General features: G+C 41.0%; 1 protein-coding gene across 1 annotated transcript; it reads right to left on the bottom strand.

The window, feature by feature from the left end:
* Positions 1–678: 678 nt before the first annotated feature.
* Positions 679–16,469, bottom strand: LOC120441726 (spindle and centriole-associated protein 1-like). The gene is made up of 10 exons (XM_039617085.1): positions 15,611–16,469; positions 5,926–5,978; positions 3,407–3,494; positions 3,029–3,303; positions 2,369–2,500; positions 2,168–2,294; positions 1,994–2,089; positions 1,460–1,893; positions 1,055–1,221; positions 679–977 (listed from the first exon to the last, which is right to left on the bottom strand). The coding sequence occupies exons 2-10, from the start codon at positions 5,935–5,937 to the stop codon at positions 944–946; spliced, it is 1,365 nt and encodes a 454-aa protein (XP_039473019.1). The 5' UTR covers positions 5,938–5,978; positions 15,611–16,469; the 3' UTR covers positions 679–943.
* Between the last annotated feature and the right edge of the window lie 1,111 nt (positions 16,470–17,580).

A 17,580-nucleotide genomic window follows, 5' to 3' on the forward strand; every position in this document is an offset into this window, starting at 1 on the left:
ACTTCTTTGTTGCAAAGTCTGTGTGTTTGTAGTGATGTGGAAGGAGTGTTCTCACACCGGCCTGATTGAAGTGCCCAAGAGAAGCACTGATTAAACAGTACAGCGTGGATACGGCTTTACTCCAGTCTTAACCCTAAAGATAGAAACTGAGTTTTCAATTCCAGAAAAATAAGCAACTTTCACTCTAAAGCCTTTACTGTTTGTGTCGCAGCTAAAACCACTTCAAGAATAATACTGGAACAAATTTAGGTTACACTGGATTTTTGACTGCAGACAATCTATATGTGATAGTATTTCATGTTGAAATAAGTTCAGGCTTTGAAATACTGCTATTAAATAGATTAAATGGTGCTATAAGCAATAATTTTTAAATGTAAACAGAATATGGATAAAATTTTTGGTTCATAATTTTTATCGACACATCTTTACCACCAAACTCATAACTGGGTCAGCTGGGAGGAGTTTGTGAGGGCAGACCTTTCATCAAATACTGATATCTGATCAGTATTTAATGATACTGATCTCTATATAAAGACCAGTGTCTTGTAGGATTCATAAGAAGGCAAGTGGAACTACGAAAAAAACGGAGGCGAGTTTATTATTTGGTAACATTTCTGTTGTGTGTGCGTGCGTGCATGTGCAAAGCGTGCATGTGTGTGTGTGTGTGTACCCTGTGTTTTGCCATCCCTAGTTTATCTTCCAAAACTGTAAGAAGATGCATCAGAGCCAGCAAACCTGCAGCAAAGATAATTAATCATCTATATCATGTGATCTTCAGTCAGTTCTTCTTCCTGACATCATCACCTTGTGTCTGTTTAAGGTGCTGGAAAAGAAATGGGAAAAAGAACCTTGCTGTTCTTTGTCATAACATCCCTCTCTGAGTCGATCTGATACTCACCTCCTCTCACCCTCACCGCCACCACTGTGTGACCGGAGCTCCCGCTCAGGCAGCAGCTCTGATGCCTCCAGGCGTTCTGCTGCAAAAGATGAGGTGTAATGATTTTAAACTGTCATGTGTGCTCCAGACAGACAGCGACATGTTGCTTTTACCCACTGGATTCTGGATTCGGGCTGAAGGCAGAAGCTGGGATCAGGGAGACAGAGGGTGAGACTCTGGCTGAAACACTTCGCTTCTGTTGCTCGATTATTTCCAGCAGTCGACCTCGGGCTGCAGCGCTCTGCCTGTTCAGCTCCAGGAGGCGTTGCTCCACACTGTTTGCACTGAAAGTGTTGAGTGATGTTGCAAAAAAAAAAAAAAAAACCCAACAAAAAACAAGACACACACTGTATTTGAATCATTACTATATCTGAATGAGGAGGCCACCTAAAGGCTCAGCGCAGTTCATTCCTCGACACACCTGTCGCATCACGCTATGAAGGGAGGATAAGAGCAGCCACTACTCCACTTCTAAAAGGTGAGCTGCTCTCAGAGAGCTTCAAACAACCCCTTAAATCTCACCTGTTGAGTCAGCTGTTGTTCTTCAGGAGTCCACACATGCTGGCTACGCCTCTCTTTACAGCTGGACCCAGACATCCTGCTCTCTGCAGCGCTCTGAGGTGTTACTCTCCCGGTGCTGCTGCAGCTCAACCCTCTTCTCTCATTGCCACTGTCGAGCGATTCTCTGACCCCTGACCCGAGGCCCTTTGCCTGGCTGAGTTGAGCCCTGATAAGATCGGTCTCTCTGCTCAGCTGAGCAATCTCAGCTAGCACTGTGCCCGGAGACCTCTGTGAGCGAAGAGGGTCAGGGGTCAGCGATAGCGAGGAAGCAGAGGGAAGCTGAACTAGGGGCAGACTGCTGAGACTAGAGTCTGAGCTGTGAGCGCGGAGGTCCCCATAGGAGTGCAGGAGATCAACAGCAGGAAGCTGCTGGTGCGGTGGCGCAGGATAAGTTGCTGTGGAAGAACGAGAAACAAAAGTTAGCCGCCTCAAGGTGAATCATTTCTGGGGTGAATATTTGAAATCAGATAATAATTTTGGAAGTGAGAAAGTTACCAGGAACATGCTGAAAGTGGTCCCGCTGTTGAGGTGGTGAGAGGAGGACAGCAGAGGAAACAGGTACTCGCTCAGCACCCGTCGCAGACTGACAGCCTGTATAATATAATATAAACCATGTTCACCATTTACAAATTCCTCTGGACAGAATATACACAGACAGACTGCACAAACCTGCAACTTTAACCTCAGAGTGTGGGGTTTGGCCACTGTGTTCACTCAGCAGTCCGAGCCCTCCCATCGCCAACACCACTGTGTCCAACTTCCGCTCCAGCTCTGCCGTCCGCTGCTGTAACCCTGCCTGAGAGGCACATCGTCACCAACTCATGAGTTATCAGCATAGCTGGACTAACAATAACTTAAGCCCAGTCCCACCTGCAGGGCTGTAGCCTCCTCTCTCAGAGTCATGGTTTCAGCAGTGAGAGCATCAATGAGCCTCTGCTGCTCTTTCAGCTCCTCCTCCAGTTTTCTCTTCTCCTGTGCCTCCTTCTGAGCTTCATCTTCCCTCTAACACATTACAGGCAGACAGTGATTTAAACACATATAGCAGACTGCAAATATTTGCAACAAAGTAAACCTGCGCTAAAATTTAAAAACTGATTCTATTTATTTACAAATGTGAAGACCCCTGAAAAGATAAGAACTGTGCTTCAGCATATTTACATGAGACTTTCAGCATTAGTGATGCTAAATCAGTAATAGTAACAAACATTTTACAGATCAAGCATTTCTAAAATGTGCTTTTGCTGCTATCTAAAGATTTGAAACTTGGAATTCATGTCTCCTTGCATCCCCATCAATGACATGACTTTTTAAATAAAACCAACATTTAATAAGAAATGAGTGTATCCTATATCCTATAAGATAAGATAAGATAACCTTATCTTATAGGATATAAGCTAAAAGATGCAGTGACAATGATAACACGCTCTTATTTTTTGTTTATGTGAGTAAAGCCTGCATGGATTATCTTTAGTTTGAATAATAATTTCCAAAAGCTTGTGTGACAAAACCTTTTTTGATATCCGGCAGTACCTTTTTAAGGATGTGCACCAAACGTCCCAGTGTAGAGACCAAGGCCACAGAAAATCCAGTGAGACTTTGTGTCCTGTGCTTTTTGGGACTCTGTGCAGATGTTGCTGCTGTATCAGGGCTCAGTGCAACCAAATCCAGCTCCACCTGACCCCACATTGCCTGCAGCAGGCCCAGACTGGACTGATCCCCGCTGAGAGAGGCAACAGGGGAGCCGTCCAGCTCTGAACCCTGGGAACCACACTTCCTGACTCTGCTGGTGTGATTACCGATCCAGTCTGTTCAGCATATAAAAGAAGAACAACACTGATTTTCTGACATGATCTCATCTTCAAACAGAGTATTTCATTTTGGAGAAAATCCATCCCTTGCAGATATTACCTGACGTGCTCTGAGGCGGATCAGGATTAAGAACCTGAGAAACCAGGACTGATGTTTCCTCTCTGAACAGCCACGGTGGCATTGAGAGCTGAAATGACATTAGATAAGTGTTTATGTTCACCTCTAATGCCAGATATATAATAAACGATTTCAAACAAAGTTCATATCAGCTGTGTTTTTTAAGCCGTTTCTTCTGCAAACCACTTTGCAACCAACCTTCTTTTTCAATTTGCCAATTACTTCTATGTGGACGCTGAGTTCGGAATTAAAGTGCTGGGAATCCTTGATTTGAACATTTTAAGGTTCAGGTATTTAATTTGTAACGGTAGTTAGATTTGTTCTCATGAATTGAAGAAACAACAGAAAACAAAAAAGTACAGCAAAAAATACTGACAACAAAACTTAACATTAATTTTGGCCATCATATTATCCACAAATGTGACTTTTTAAATCTTGTCGTTTTACAGTTTGGGACCAGAAACCTTTGTCCGGGAGGAAGAAAACGATTTTTAATGTGTGAAGGATCATCAAGAAAAATTAAACCAGCTGACCGCTGTAACTGTCTGGTGTACAGAAAATTTCAGCTGTGGTTCTCCAATCAGCCTTTTAGACCATTTAACGATCTGAGATAGTTTCTGCTCTTTTCAGATAACTATCCAAATCACAACACCAAGGAAAAGGACAAAACAGATTCATTAAAAGCACGGTGAAATAAAACCATCATGGTTTCATCAACGTGGAAACAAAAAAGCCTTCTTAAACACAGGAGCCCCTTTCTGCACACAGCTTCAGTGTTTGCTTTGAAATTCAGCTTTGAATCAAAAGGGAGATATTTATAACACTGAACACTTGCCACATTTTGACTGCACACTGCTAAGTTAGAGGCAGGGTAATGATGCTGTAAAGCATGGCCCGCTTTACCTAAATAAATAAAGAGGGCCACAATTAGTAACTGACACATAGTGTTGTATTAAATGAAACTCAGTAAGAAATTGTCTGGAAATTGCCTCCCCTGCAGGCCATAACAAAACTGCACTATCATGGGACCACCTTCTTGCTCCTTTCTTAACCTCAGGCTATCCATGTTTGCACATGGAAGTGTAGGATATCCCAGAACACAGCTGTACCTACAAATATTAATGAGTTTAGATGGATTAATACTTTTCTTGGACCAAAGGTCTCCTGCCTATATGATAAACTGGTAATGGTCAATCTCCAAAAGTTAATTCTGTTCATCTGGACGTAGCGTTTTCAGTGGGAGAAACGTTTCGTCACTCATCCAAGTGACTTCTTCAGTCTCAGCTGACTGCAGGTTTCCCAAAAGATGGTAATGGTCAGGCTTTGCTTTCCCTCCAGCACTCAGGAGAAGATACAGGAGTGTAACAGTATGATAATTTGGCTCAGTGATAAAACACCCAGGACTTAATTACCTGCAGCGCAAACACAGCACAGGTTGAGAATAAATGAACGATGTGACATATTTTCAGTGCCTACCAAACAAACCTGAGCACTGCACTGCGATGAGGTGTGCAAGCCAGCAGGTGCAGGTGGAGTGGCTAATTTCGGAACAAACATTGATGGAGCTTCTCCTTCGCACTTCACACAGACACATTTACTCTGCTGGAGAATATTCAGGCAGAGCGGGATGTGCTGCCACGTTTTAAAACATAATTTGCTCGACCAGAGTTCTGCTGAGCAAACACGCAGCTCATTTAAACACACCTGAATTATCCTGATGTTTCAGCCCTCTGCTGGGGTCCAATTAAAGGTAATAAATTAGAAAACGTTCTCTTCAGTGTCCGCTGTTCTCACTTTATGGCTATTAAACATCACAAATAGTTTAATTATATTTGTTTCCTAAATGCCTACTCACTTTCTACAGAATTTATTATCACCACACTGTGAGACCTGGATTTAATAAATATGGGAAGGACACCAGGTTTTATGCATGTAGTGTACCAAATGCCTACTACCTGAAATCTAAATCTTTGGCTGTGTCTGTCCATCCAGTGTTCTCCTTGCTTCAGTCAGAAGTTAGAGCACACATCGCCGCTCTCCTGCTGTCCAAATTTGTTTGGTTGTGTGCCGGTTTTTCACAGAGGGGCCAGCGTCAGTGCATCACTACATGCTGCATTTCGGTTTGCTGGTTAGTAGCAGCAGCAGCTACGCTCAGATGATCAAGCTAAATTTCTGACACTGTCACAGTTTTATTCCACCACACACTGTGATGCAGGACCAGGACTGAATTATAGGAACTGAGGTGAGATGACAAAGCTTTGAGAGCAGCTCCATGAAAATATAAAAATATCAGTGTTATCCTTCAGCCTCTTAGTAGCTGCACATATAGAAAAAATTCAAAATCCTGCATCACCTCAGTCTCAAGTGACAAGACTTGGCATCAGACCTTGAGGTCAAGGTCACGAAGATGCAAACTTTTTCGAGACTTGTACTAGATGTATCTATGGTATCAATTTGAAAATACAACATTGCTTCGTTTTCAAGTTATTGTATTTGCAAACCTGGGCGTCCATGGCACGCAGGCAGGTGGCAAGGTCAAGGTGGGATCCTTGACCTTTAAACAGGAAACAAACAGAAGATAACTGACTGAAGATGAGCTCGAGCATGATCACAGACAGTGAAGCACAGAAGACAGAAGCACATGAAGGGATATAAATCTGTCTAATTAAGAAGCAGAAACCACTGTGAGTCTATTTCAACCTCGTTAGTTTAATATTAAAGCGACAGCAGGTGCAAAATTACAAAACTCTGAAGCAGGGAATGGCTTGGCAGACCGTTGTTCTCTCCTGATCCCTCCTGACGGATTTTTGTCTACCTCTGATTTTCTTTGTGTCCATCCCACCAATTCCGGTGGTCTCGGGCAAATGCCAGTTCAATAAAGTGAGAAATTTCAGAGATGAATTCTTCATGCTTTCCGTTATAACGTGTGATGTCTTATCCTTCATATTTTGTTCTGACATGTGTTTGTAAGCCACCATGGCATTTTCTGGCCACACACTGAGTTTGTTTCCTCAATTTGGCTCTTATCAAATTTACAAGGGATAAAACTAAACTGAGACTAAAGTTAAACTGAAATAACAATGCTTCTCTTTACTCTGTGTTGCCTCTGAAGTATAAAACCCAGTGGGAAACATAATCAGGTTCATCTGCAACAATCCAGCATCACTCAGCGTGAAACTAAAGGTGACTGTCTTAAAAACAAGAACCAGATTTTTTTTGCTTTCCAGGAGTTCTGTTATCCTCGCTTATTGTGGATGCAAAGACCTGATACAGCCGTTTGTAAGACAACACATTTATGGTTATTCCTGACATACAAAGTGTGCAACAGGCACATTACATAGTTATTTATGATGTGCAGTAATGAGGAAAAGGACAGAATTTCTTCTGAATTTCCACTTTCATTGATTTCCACCCGTGATATTTCATTTCCCAACATTTTCACGTGGAACAGTTTAACAGACCCATAATACTATCATATAAACTGCAATATTGAATAAAACAAGGAGTCAAACGGAAAACAAACAAACCAAAATGGTTTTAAATCCTGATTTGTATCAGCTACCTGTTAACCTATATTAGTTCCTTTCAGATTAATGAAAGTTTCCTTTAGTTGTTGTTCTAACTCTCTGATCAATACAATCGATAGAACTCCACACTGTAAAATCTAATTAGTTCCCAGAACTCAAAATTTGGAAACTTGTTGCCTCAAAAAAAATCGAGTAAAGCTTAGCTAAAAATGACTAAGTTAGGACAACTTATTTACTTTGAGTACTCTGTACAAGCTCATTTGTTCCCAGAACTCAAAAAAAATTGGATCAAGTTTACGTAAGATGACCAAGTTAGGGCAACTTACTCATTTTGAGTACACTGTACAGCCTTGTTAGTTCCCAGAACTCAAAAAATTATGGAAACTCGTTGCCTCAAAAAAACTAAGTAAAGCTTACTTAAGATGACTGTTATGACAACTTATACATTGCAAGTCTGCAGTATTAACAATAACTTGATATTTCTGACTGTACAATACTAATTGTTTACCTACTGACAAACATGTTAAGTTCAACTAAATGAAAAAACAATTTGTGGTAACCTGAATATGATTAAAAATAATTAACAACAATTTTTGTAATGATGTTAAAATGAGCCCAACTTTTATTTTCAAACACAACAAAGTACAACAGCCAACATACTGGACACTGTTCTGCTGAACAACAAACAATTATACTGCCATCACTGTTATAATCTTACAATGAAACAAAGTCTCAGATGTAATTATTCTGAAAATAAGTTTAGGTCTACCACAGTTTGTTTTGTACTTACATTACTTATATAATCAAAATAAAATATTTATTGTTCTGTCACAAGTGCAGTCTCCAATTTAAACAACACATTTGTTTTCCATTCCAACACATGAGCTGGAATGTTGTATTATTTTAAGAATGGCTGGTTTCCAGTCCAGGCATTACTGCCTGAATGACTGTCATGGATCGAGGTGATCCAAATGTAGGTGCAGAAGAAAGTCTTTAACTTCCCTTAAGTACAGTGGCAGTGGATGTGGGTTGGAGATGCAATGAGCTTGAACCTGCAGGCGACCATCTTCACTGACGGAGGACTCATCTCTCCTGTTGTCCTGCAAGCAAACAATCATATTTTTTGGAACATGAACTTAATTGCTTTCTTAAAACATTTTTTTCTGCATTTGGTATAGAACAGACTCCAATTTAGACAATCTCAGGCTCCCTCCCCACCGGCGAGGTTACATTCAATGTCCCAAATTGTCAGTCTGGATAGCCGTGACCACCACCCAACACACAATAATGTCATGAAAGCATCATGACTAAAGGGCTATGCAAACATGGCCAATAACTTTCATTCTAATGATGTGCAAAAGGATTTTGGGCACAAAACAGATTTTGCTGTTAGAAAACTTGCAGACTTCACTATATACAGTGTAGACCCTCTAAACTAAGTTTGGGGGATGTGATCTTTCAAGAAATGCAGACCAAACTGTTGTTGTTTGTTTACTTACACAGCATGTCTTGTAGAATTAACTGTGGTCACCAGCAACAGCATAGTGCAGTCATATCTCAAGTCTAATAACAGAAGACAGGAAAAAATCAGTAAAGAAACAACTTCCCCAAACCAAAGCACAAATAAAACAATAAGTAAAACAGGCTGATCTAAAGTATGATTAAAGTTCAGCCTGATTAATATAAATGTCACTGACAGTTGCTAATATATTGGAAAACCAAAACACTTACCACTGAGTTGATGTCTTTCTGTCCAACAGCAGGAGTGCTGGTCCCGAGCCTCAAAGACAGTAAGAAGCCAGCAGAGGGAGAAAAACAGAACATTTTTCAGAAACTGATTTGATCCTTAATGGCTGTGCAATCATTGTAACATAGAGTTTGCTTATGTTGTTAAATAAAGGCTAGATTTGACATTAACAGATGCCACAGATGTTCTAAAGCTGCCACAAAGCATGAAAGAAAATAGACGTCTCCGAAAACGTCGGAGCATTTTTGCAAAATATGTGATGTCTTGATAAATCGAGCAGATATTTGAGCATTACATAGCTGCATTGTCGCCTGAAAATATCTTAAAAGTATATTTTGTGACCCAGAAAAAGTAATACCGGTAAGTTTTTCAGCGCGGCGCTCCTCCGCCATTGCCGCGCTTACAAAGTGCGCACAGGCTCCGACAACCGCGGCGACAAATGCGATCCTCCTTTTCCCCAGACTACCCTTTCTGGGTCACAAAATAACCTTTTAAGATATTTTCAGGCGACAATGTAGCTATGTAATGCTCAAATATCTACTTAATTTATCAAAATATCACATATTTGCAAAAGTGCTTCCACATTTTCGGAGAGCTCTGTTATCCACCCCCACATCCCACACCTACCTACCCCACCCCTAACGGCTGCACCTCCCGAAGAATTTTGTCTGGGCTCTTATCTCACTTATTTATTTCAAACAATCAACAGAAAATTTCACCACATAGTTTTATGTAAGGTTTTTAAGGCTGTGGTGTTAATTTTTAAGTATATGAGCCCAGCGGCAGCAGCAATGCTAGGCTAACACTAACTAGCTAGCAAGATTTTAAACCTGGTGCTAAACTAAGAGAAGCCACAAAATCACTTTGAATAAGAGTAAACATTTACTCACCAAGTCAGTGTATCAGGTAAAATCCATAGCAATGACAACAATAATATCTTGAGCTGACGCTTCTCCAGGTTTGCTCAACATATTCCATAAAAATGCACCGTGAACATGCGGACTGATCCGAGAGGGAGGAGGACGGTAGTGACGCGGCATTTTCAAAACACATCTTTCATCCTTCCGCACTGAGAAGCAAAACTTCCAGCTTACTTAGTTTTTCCAAGTTCTATCGATTTAATTTAACCTGATTCAGTCCACCCAATGCTTTTACTCACTGTATGCGCAAAACTGTCTAGTTATGATACCCAGTAACACTTCAACGAGTTACCAATACAACTCAGACACAATGAATTTGTCTTGAAAGGTGCTATATAAATAAAACTGTACTTTTATTTACTTTCTTTACTCACTTTTTATGTTATTGCAATAATACTTTTTACTTTTTTTTTTTTTTTTAACACAAAAGAATTATCCTCATTCAAAAGTCATGCAAGAACCTCACTGGCTTAGGAATGTTGATGTTATTTAAAAATTCATACAAAACATGACCTCATTCAAAATGTCATGTGACAACCTCATTGGCTTATGGAATTCTGATGTCACGGGCTTCTAAAGCTTTGATCCTTTGAAGCTTTGATCCTCATGAATCCTTAAATAGGGGTGAGGATGTACAACTTTTAGTCCGTTATTTGCAGCACTTATGTTAGCAGCGCCAAACGTTCACCAGTAAAGCATTTCAAACATTTGGATCCCTTTCGTAGTCACGGTATACAGACTCCAACATGTCTCAGAAAAAGCAAGAAAGACAAGAAGCTGACCCCAGCTCTATTCCATGGTATGAGTCCCTAGACCCTTATATGAGCTCTCTTCCTTGGGATGAACAGGTAGAATTAGAGGAAAAGCGATTGGAAGAAATGGAGAATGAAAATCTTATGAACAGAGAAAAGATTAAGATCCTGACAGAAGAAAATGAGAGAAAGAGCGCTGAATTAGAAAAATTATCCTACCAGCTTCAGGAAAGGAAAAGTATTATTGAGGAGAAACAATGGGCTCTCCAAGATAAGAAGAATCACAAGCTCCAAGAAAAGCTTGATGGAGCTCTGGAAAAATTCAAGATCTGCTCCAAAAGGAGAAAAAGAGAGCATTAAAGGGGATAAAATGCTCAAGAAGAATCAGGAGCTCCAAGAAAAGCTTGATGGAGCTCTGGAAAAAATTCAAGATCTGCTCCAAAAGGAGAAAAAGAGAGCATAAAACAGGAAAACATGGTCAAGAAGAATCAGGAGCTCCAAGAGAAGCTTGACGAAGCTCTGGAAAAACTGGAAGAAATCCACCAAGAAGAGAAGCAACAGTCCACACAGCAGAGAGACCTGCAGAGCAAACTCCAAGCCATGGAGGAAAAATACAAAGCGCTGCAGGTGAAACGTGATAAAACTCTGCACAAAGTCAACAGTTGCTTCAAGACAAGAAGCAAATGGAAATGAAACAGAAAGAAATGGACTCCAAGCTTGACGAGATGGAGGAAAACACAGATTGCTCCAAATCAAGCTTGAGAAAACAGTGCACAAAAACAAAGAGTTCATTCAAGAGAGAGAGCAACAAGAAATGCTCGAGAAAGAAACAGACTCAAGCTTGAAGTCTTGGAGGAAAAACTGAAAATGCTGCAAATAACTCATGAGGAAACACTGCTCAAAAATAAAGAGATGCTTCATGAGAAAGACCAACAGAAAATACAAAAGGAAGAAATGGATTGCAAGCTGAGGAACATCGAGAAACAAAATGAAGGCTTGCAAGTAATGCTTGATGAAGCTCTGGAGAGAAATAAAGAGTTTCTTCACAAGAAAGACCAACAGAAAATACAAAAGGAAGAAATGGACTGCAAGCTGAGGTACATCAAGAAACAGAATGAAGGCTTGCAAGTAATGCTTAATGAAGCTCTGGAGAGAAATAAAGAGTTTCTTCACAAGATAGACCAACAGAAAATACAAAAGGAAGAAATGGATTGCAAGCTGAGGAACATCGAGAAGCAAAATGAAGGCTTGCAAGTAATGCTTGAAGAAGCTCTGGAGAGAAATAAGGAGATCCTCCAAGACAAGAAACAAGAGCCCGTGAGAGCAGAGAGACCTGCAGAGCAAACTCCAAGCCATGGAGGAAAAATACAAAGCTCTGCAGGTGAAGCATGACAAAACTCTGCGCAAAGTCAACAGTTGCTTCAAGACAAGAAGCAAATGGAGATGAAACAGAAAGAAATGGACTCCAAGCTTGACGAGATGGAGGAAAAACACAGATTGCTTCAAGTCAGGCTTGATAAAAAGTGCACAGAAATAAAGAGTTCGTTCAAGAGAGAGAGCAACAAGGAATGCTCGAGAAAGAAACGGACCGCAAGTTTGAAGTCTTGGAGGAAAATGCAAAATGCTCCAAATAACTCTTGAGGAAACACTGCTCAAAAATAAAGAGTTGCTTCACGAGAAAGACCAACAGAAAATACAAAAGGAAGAAATGGATTGCAAGCTGAGGAACATCGAGAAGCAAAATGAAGGCTTGCAAGTAATGCTTGAAGAAGCTCTGGAGAGAAATAAGGAGATCCTCCAAGACAAGAAACAAGAGCCCGTGAGAGCAGAGAGACCTGCAGAGCAAACTCCAAGCCATGGAGGAAAAATACAAAGCTCTGCAGGTGAAGCATGACAAAACTCTGCGCAAAGTCAACAGTTGCTTCAAGACAAGAAGCAAATGGAGATGAAACAGAAAGAAATGGACTCCAAGCTTGACGAGATGGAGGAAAAACACAGATTGCTTCAAGTCAGGCTTGATAAAAAGTGCACAGAAATAAAGAGTTCGTTCAAGAGAGAGAGCAACAAGGAATGCTCGAGAAAGAAACGGACCGCAAGTTTGAAGTCTTGGAGGAAAAATGCAAAATGCTCCAAATAACTCTTGAGGAAACACTGCTCAAAAATAAAGAGTTGCTTCACGAGAAAGACCAACAGAAAATACAAAAGGAAGAAATGGATTGCAAGCTGAGGAACATCGAGAAGCAAAATGAAGGCTTGCAAGTAATGCTTGAAGAAGCTCTGGAGAGAAATAAGGAGATCCTCCAAGACAAGAAACAAGAGCCCGTAGAGCAGAGAGACCTGCAGAGCAAACTCCAAGCCATGGAGGAAAATACAAAGCTCTGCAGGTGAAGCATGACAAAACTCTGCGCAAAAAAGTCAACAGTTGCTTCAAGACAAGAAGCAAATGGAGATGAAACAGAAAGAAATGGACTCCAAGCTTGACGAGATGGAGGAAAAACACAGATTGCTTCAAGTCAGGCTTGATAAAAAAGTGCACAGAAATAAAGAGTTCGTTCAAGAGAGAGAGCAACAAGGAATGCTCGAGAAAGAAACGGACCGCAAGTTTGAAGTCTTGGAGGAAAAATGCAAAATGCTCCAAATAACTCTTGAGGAAACACTGCTCAAAAATAAAGAGTTGCTTCACGAGAAAGACCAACAGAAAATACAAAAGGAAGAAATGGATTGCAAGCTGAGGAACATCGAGAAACAAAATGAAGGCTTGCAAGTAATACTCGATGAAGCTCTGGAGAAAAATAAAGAGATCCTCCAAGACAAGAAACAAGAGCCCGTAGAGCAGAGAGACCTGCAGAGCAAACTCCAAGCCATGGAGGAAAAATACAAAGCTCTGCAGGTGAAGCATGACAAAACTCTGCACAAAAGTCAACAGTTGCTTCAAGACAAGAAGCAAATGGAAATGAAACAGAAGGAAATGGACTCCAAGCTTGACGAGATGGAGGAAACACAGATTGCTCCAAATCAGGCTTGATAAAAAGTGCACGGAAATAAAGAGGTGCTTCAAGAAAAAGACCAACAGAAAATACAACAGGAAGAAGAAAAACTTAATCTCCAGAAGAAAAATCAAGCACTCCAAGAATTGTATAACGAAACGAAGTACAAAACAACTGTACTGGAAGGAGAAAAGAAACAACTGGAAAAACAATGCTCAGCGATGCAGAGTAGCATCAATGAGATGCTGAGAAAAAATAGCGAACTTGAGGAACTTTCTAAGATCTTGAAGTACAAAAACACTGAAATCCAGGTGCAAAAGCAAGAACAACAGAAAACACATAAAGACCTGCAGTGTAGACTTCAAGAAATCCAGAAGAGAAACCAGCAGCTGGAAGACATGCACACAGATGTGCACAAGGCAAAGGGAATAGAGGAGGCAACAGTTAAAGAACTGAAAGACAAGCTTAAAGAAAAACAAGAACAATTAGAAGACATGGTGAAAAGATGCAGCAAACTTGAGAAAGAAAACACAGAAACAATGGATGAGCTGAAAACCCTCATCATTGAGAAGAAAGTGCTCGTGGAAGAGTATCTGAAAAAGAAGAAAAAACGCTTCCACTGGTTCTGGAGGAGGAACACTGCTGCTTCTCACCTGATGTAACCTCGTCTTCCTCCACCTCTATTCCATCTTCATTTCCCCCCTTCCCCTTCCCCTCCCTCCTTTTTCACCCTCACCCCCCGACCAGTCCCGGCAGTTGACTGCCCCCTCCTGAGCCTGGTTCTGCCATAGGTTTCTCCTTCACTTTAAAAGGAGTTTTTCCTATCCACTGTCGCCTGGTGCTTGCTCAGAGGGGATTGTTGGGGTTTTCTCTCCTCTCTCTCTTTCATTCTTTCTATCCCCCCTTTTCCCCCCTTCCCCTTCCCCTCCCTCCTTTTTCTTTTTTCACCGTCACCCCCCGACCAGTCCCGGCAGTTGACTGCCCCCTCCTGAGCCTGGTTCTGCCATAGGTTTCTCCTTCACTTTAAAAGGAGTTTTTCCTATCCACTGTCGCCTGGTGCTTGCTCAGAGGGGATTGTTGGGGTTTTCTCTTCTCTCTCTCTTTCATTCTTTCTATCCCCCCTTTTCCCCCCTTCTACCTTTTCCTTTACCCAATAAACACAATTGGTCACATTTTACATATGTTTGAAAAATGTCTTCATTCAACAATAATTCATCTTAGGTATAAAAACAAGAAATAGGTAATAGCTGCATGTGTGTTTGTGTGTGTGCATAATATACATACTTGTTTCCCAGAAAGAATTAATACTAGATGGATAGAGACAGGTTTTAAAGACTAGAAATGAAAACATGTGAGTCCTGTCTTTAAATAAAAATATATAATTCCCTATATTCCTATCTATTCCAAACAACGGTAGTAAGTAACAAAGTTTCAAATTTGTCTTTCACTTTGACTCTTAATTTACTAACCATGAACAAGAGGTCAGAGGTCAAATGTGGCACGATACCTTAAATCTTTCTATGATACTTTCTGTATGTGGACCGGAGATCGGCAACACCGCATAGTCTGATTTCTTTTTCAAGGAAGGAGTAAAGTAAGGGATTACTATTGCAAAAAGGTAATTAGATTACTGTTACTTTCCGTAAGCAGGCTACATTACTGCGTTACTAATCCTCGCCATTTTCTTCGTGAGAGTGTCTCATGACAATGACGACGAGCGTCTTGACGTCCGTGGCAGCAACAGACAGACGTGTAGATCAACAAAGGATAATATGGAGTGCAGGAGAGAGTACGACCATGCAGGGTTTAAAGCTTACTTTGAGTTTGATTCCGTAAAAAGAGACAAAAACATTGAAAACATACAGTAGTGAAGTTCTTAGCTCCCTGTTTTAGTTTTGTTGTCGTCCTCCCCGGTGTTCCCCTGACTCTCTTGGTATTTGATGCATGAATGCTTCCTCGGCTCAGCTCCCGTCCCCACACCCTGCCGACACTTTTTAAATACTTCCATCACACCAACAGGCACTTTAGAATCACCAATTGACAAGCATGTCTGTGGACAGGCTCAAACCGGAGAGGTGATCAATGGACCACAGCGCTGCACACCCTGGCAACTTTGGGGTAAAGCCACTGGTTTGTGGTGGTTGCCAGGTGAAATCAGGGTCTGCTGCACCAAAAACATAATTGTGATTGCTTTGGTTGCAATCAGATTGCCATAGTCATCTGCAGTTTGCATGTTGGATGCTAATTACTCACAAAGCGGTGGGAAAAGTTGGGTTTGGTTTAGTTTCGCTCGCCCGCTCGCTGTCCTGGTCGCTGGCTGACAGCTGCAGCGTGGTCAACTTCTGAAAAATTACATTTTCTTATGTTGCAAGTCTCAAATCTTGATTGCCTGGATCCATTTAGTGTTTTATCATATGTGCTTTAAGCAGTAAATCTCAGGTAAAATGAACTGTTCTATCTGCCGGGAAGGACACAAACACAGACCCAAGATAAACAAAGACTGGATACAGTCTTTATATTATCTGCATGTCGTTTGAAATCTACAAGACATGCTGACTCCATGTCTGTGTAGGTTCCTAGTCAATCAGGTCATGGTTGTCTTAAGAGAGGCAGCTGGACTCCTTTAAAACATTTCACTTCTCATCCAAGAGGTTTGTACAGCTTGAAAAACAAAAAGGTGGAGAGTCCCAGCTATTTAAACCCTAGTGAAGGTTGTTCTCTATGGAGGTGGTAGCTGACCTACCTACTATTAATCATGAGCTAAGGTTTGAAAAACCACGTGTCATTACCAACAGGGGTTCCAAGTAAAACCACTGGCATCATGGGAGAGTGTCTGCGTCTAAATTTCACTCTTTCATGGATGCCAGCATATGCTTGTCAAATAAAGCCTGATTTTAGTTTAGTTTTCCTTCTATAAATAGAGATATTTCTAAACTGGAAATGTTCAAACTGGCGCAGAAAAACAATTCAAAGGGTATCCGGTCGTTAAGTGATGAGGTGACGAATCCTACTTCCGGGCCTAAAGTAGTCTGCGTGTAATATGGCTTTTGTGTTGTTTACATGTTTAATGTTTTGTATTTTCTTCTATTTAATCTCAAAAAGCTCCTAAAACAGTCAGTGATCACTGTTGACCTCCCTCGGCTTTTATTACCGCTAATCATTTATTTAAGCTCAGTTTTTAAAACCTTACGATATAACTACAGCACAGCCCATGCAGCAGTATATGAGTGACTAACCGCGTATTGTGGATGGATTATCTCAGTTGTTCTCCTGGCTGAAGTTTGGTCCGTTTATAGCATCCTGCCATGCAATTACATTTGTTCCTGACCACTGAGAACCCTCATGTTAACTTGTATCGAGTGGAAAAAAGTTAGCTTGTTTATATTATGCTAACATAGCTGTGTTGCTAAGCGGTCACGTAGCACATCATTATATACCAGCTAGCCAAACTTCAGTAACCCTACAAACGTCACTGCTGTTTAGTTTTCTGTCTTCATTTATGTTGGAAGTGATAGCAGAGCTGTACGTTTTAATTTGTTTCCGAAACCCCGCAGTCAGGACATGCTATACTGTATTTAGATGGAAGCTAGCGAGCTAACTTGCTGCTAACTTCTAACTCCGTTAAATCCCATAAATTCCGTTTTCATGGATGCCTGGATGTTAAACTCAATTGTTACACCTGGTAGAGCAGAACGCTGATCATTTTATTAAAGATGAAAGACTTTAGACAGTTTTTCAACTCTCAGTAATGCAATAGTGATTGTTGGATATATGCACCTGCAGCGGAGTTTAGGCCCAGACACGGCTAGTGACGTCAGACTTAACGACCGGATTAAGTGTCTGATGGTTCAAATTACCTTGAAGGCCGATCATTGCAGTATAGTGCAAAATGAAACACTGCATGTACATATTATACTAGAGAGTACCTGTGTGTAGTATGAATAACATAACCACCGCACCAGAGGTGTAAGCACCTTTGCAAGGCACTCAAGGAAACCAATGAACAGCCTCAAAAATAAATGAACAGGTGGAGATGCAGACTGTATTTGCCAGGGCTGTGCAGAGACGTTTATAGGGCGGGTGCTCAAAGCTAAAAGGGCACATTGAACCAGGCTGAATAACAACAACACACATTCATCAAGAATCTAATATGGGATCGCATCATACTATATCACTGTTGTGAGGCAAAGCAAACATAGCCTATGTTTTACCTGATGGGTACA

The sequence above is a fragment of the Oreochromis aureus genome, linkage group 2 (genome assembly GCF_013358895.1).
Source record: "Oreochromis aureus strain Israel breed Guangdong linkage group 2, ZZ_aureus, whole genome shotgun sequence".
Classification (NCBI taxonomy): domain Eukaryota; kingdom Metazoa; phylum Chordata; class Actinopteri; order Cichliformes; family Cichlidae; genus Oreochromis; species Oreochromis aureus.

What these genes read in the sequence shown, in the direction of transcription:
- LOC120441726 (XM_039617085.1), bottom strand. An exon ending in AGGAGGCTACAGCCCTGCAG is followed by an intron (nt 2,295 to 2,368) that starts GTGGGACTGGGC and finishes TGTGCCTCTCAG; the next exon opens with GCAGGGTTACAGCAGCGGAC. An exon ending in AACAACAGCTGACTCAACAG is followed by an intron (nt 1,222 to 1,459) that starts GTGAGATTTAAG and finishes CAACACTTTCAG; the next exon opens with TGCAAACAGTGTGGAGCAAC.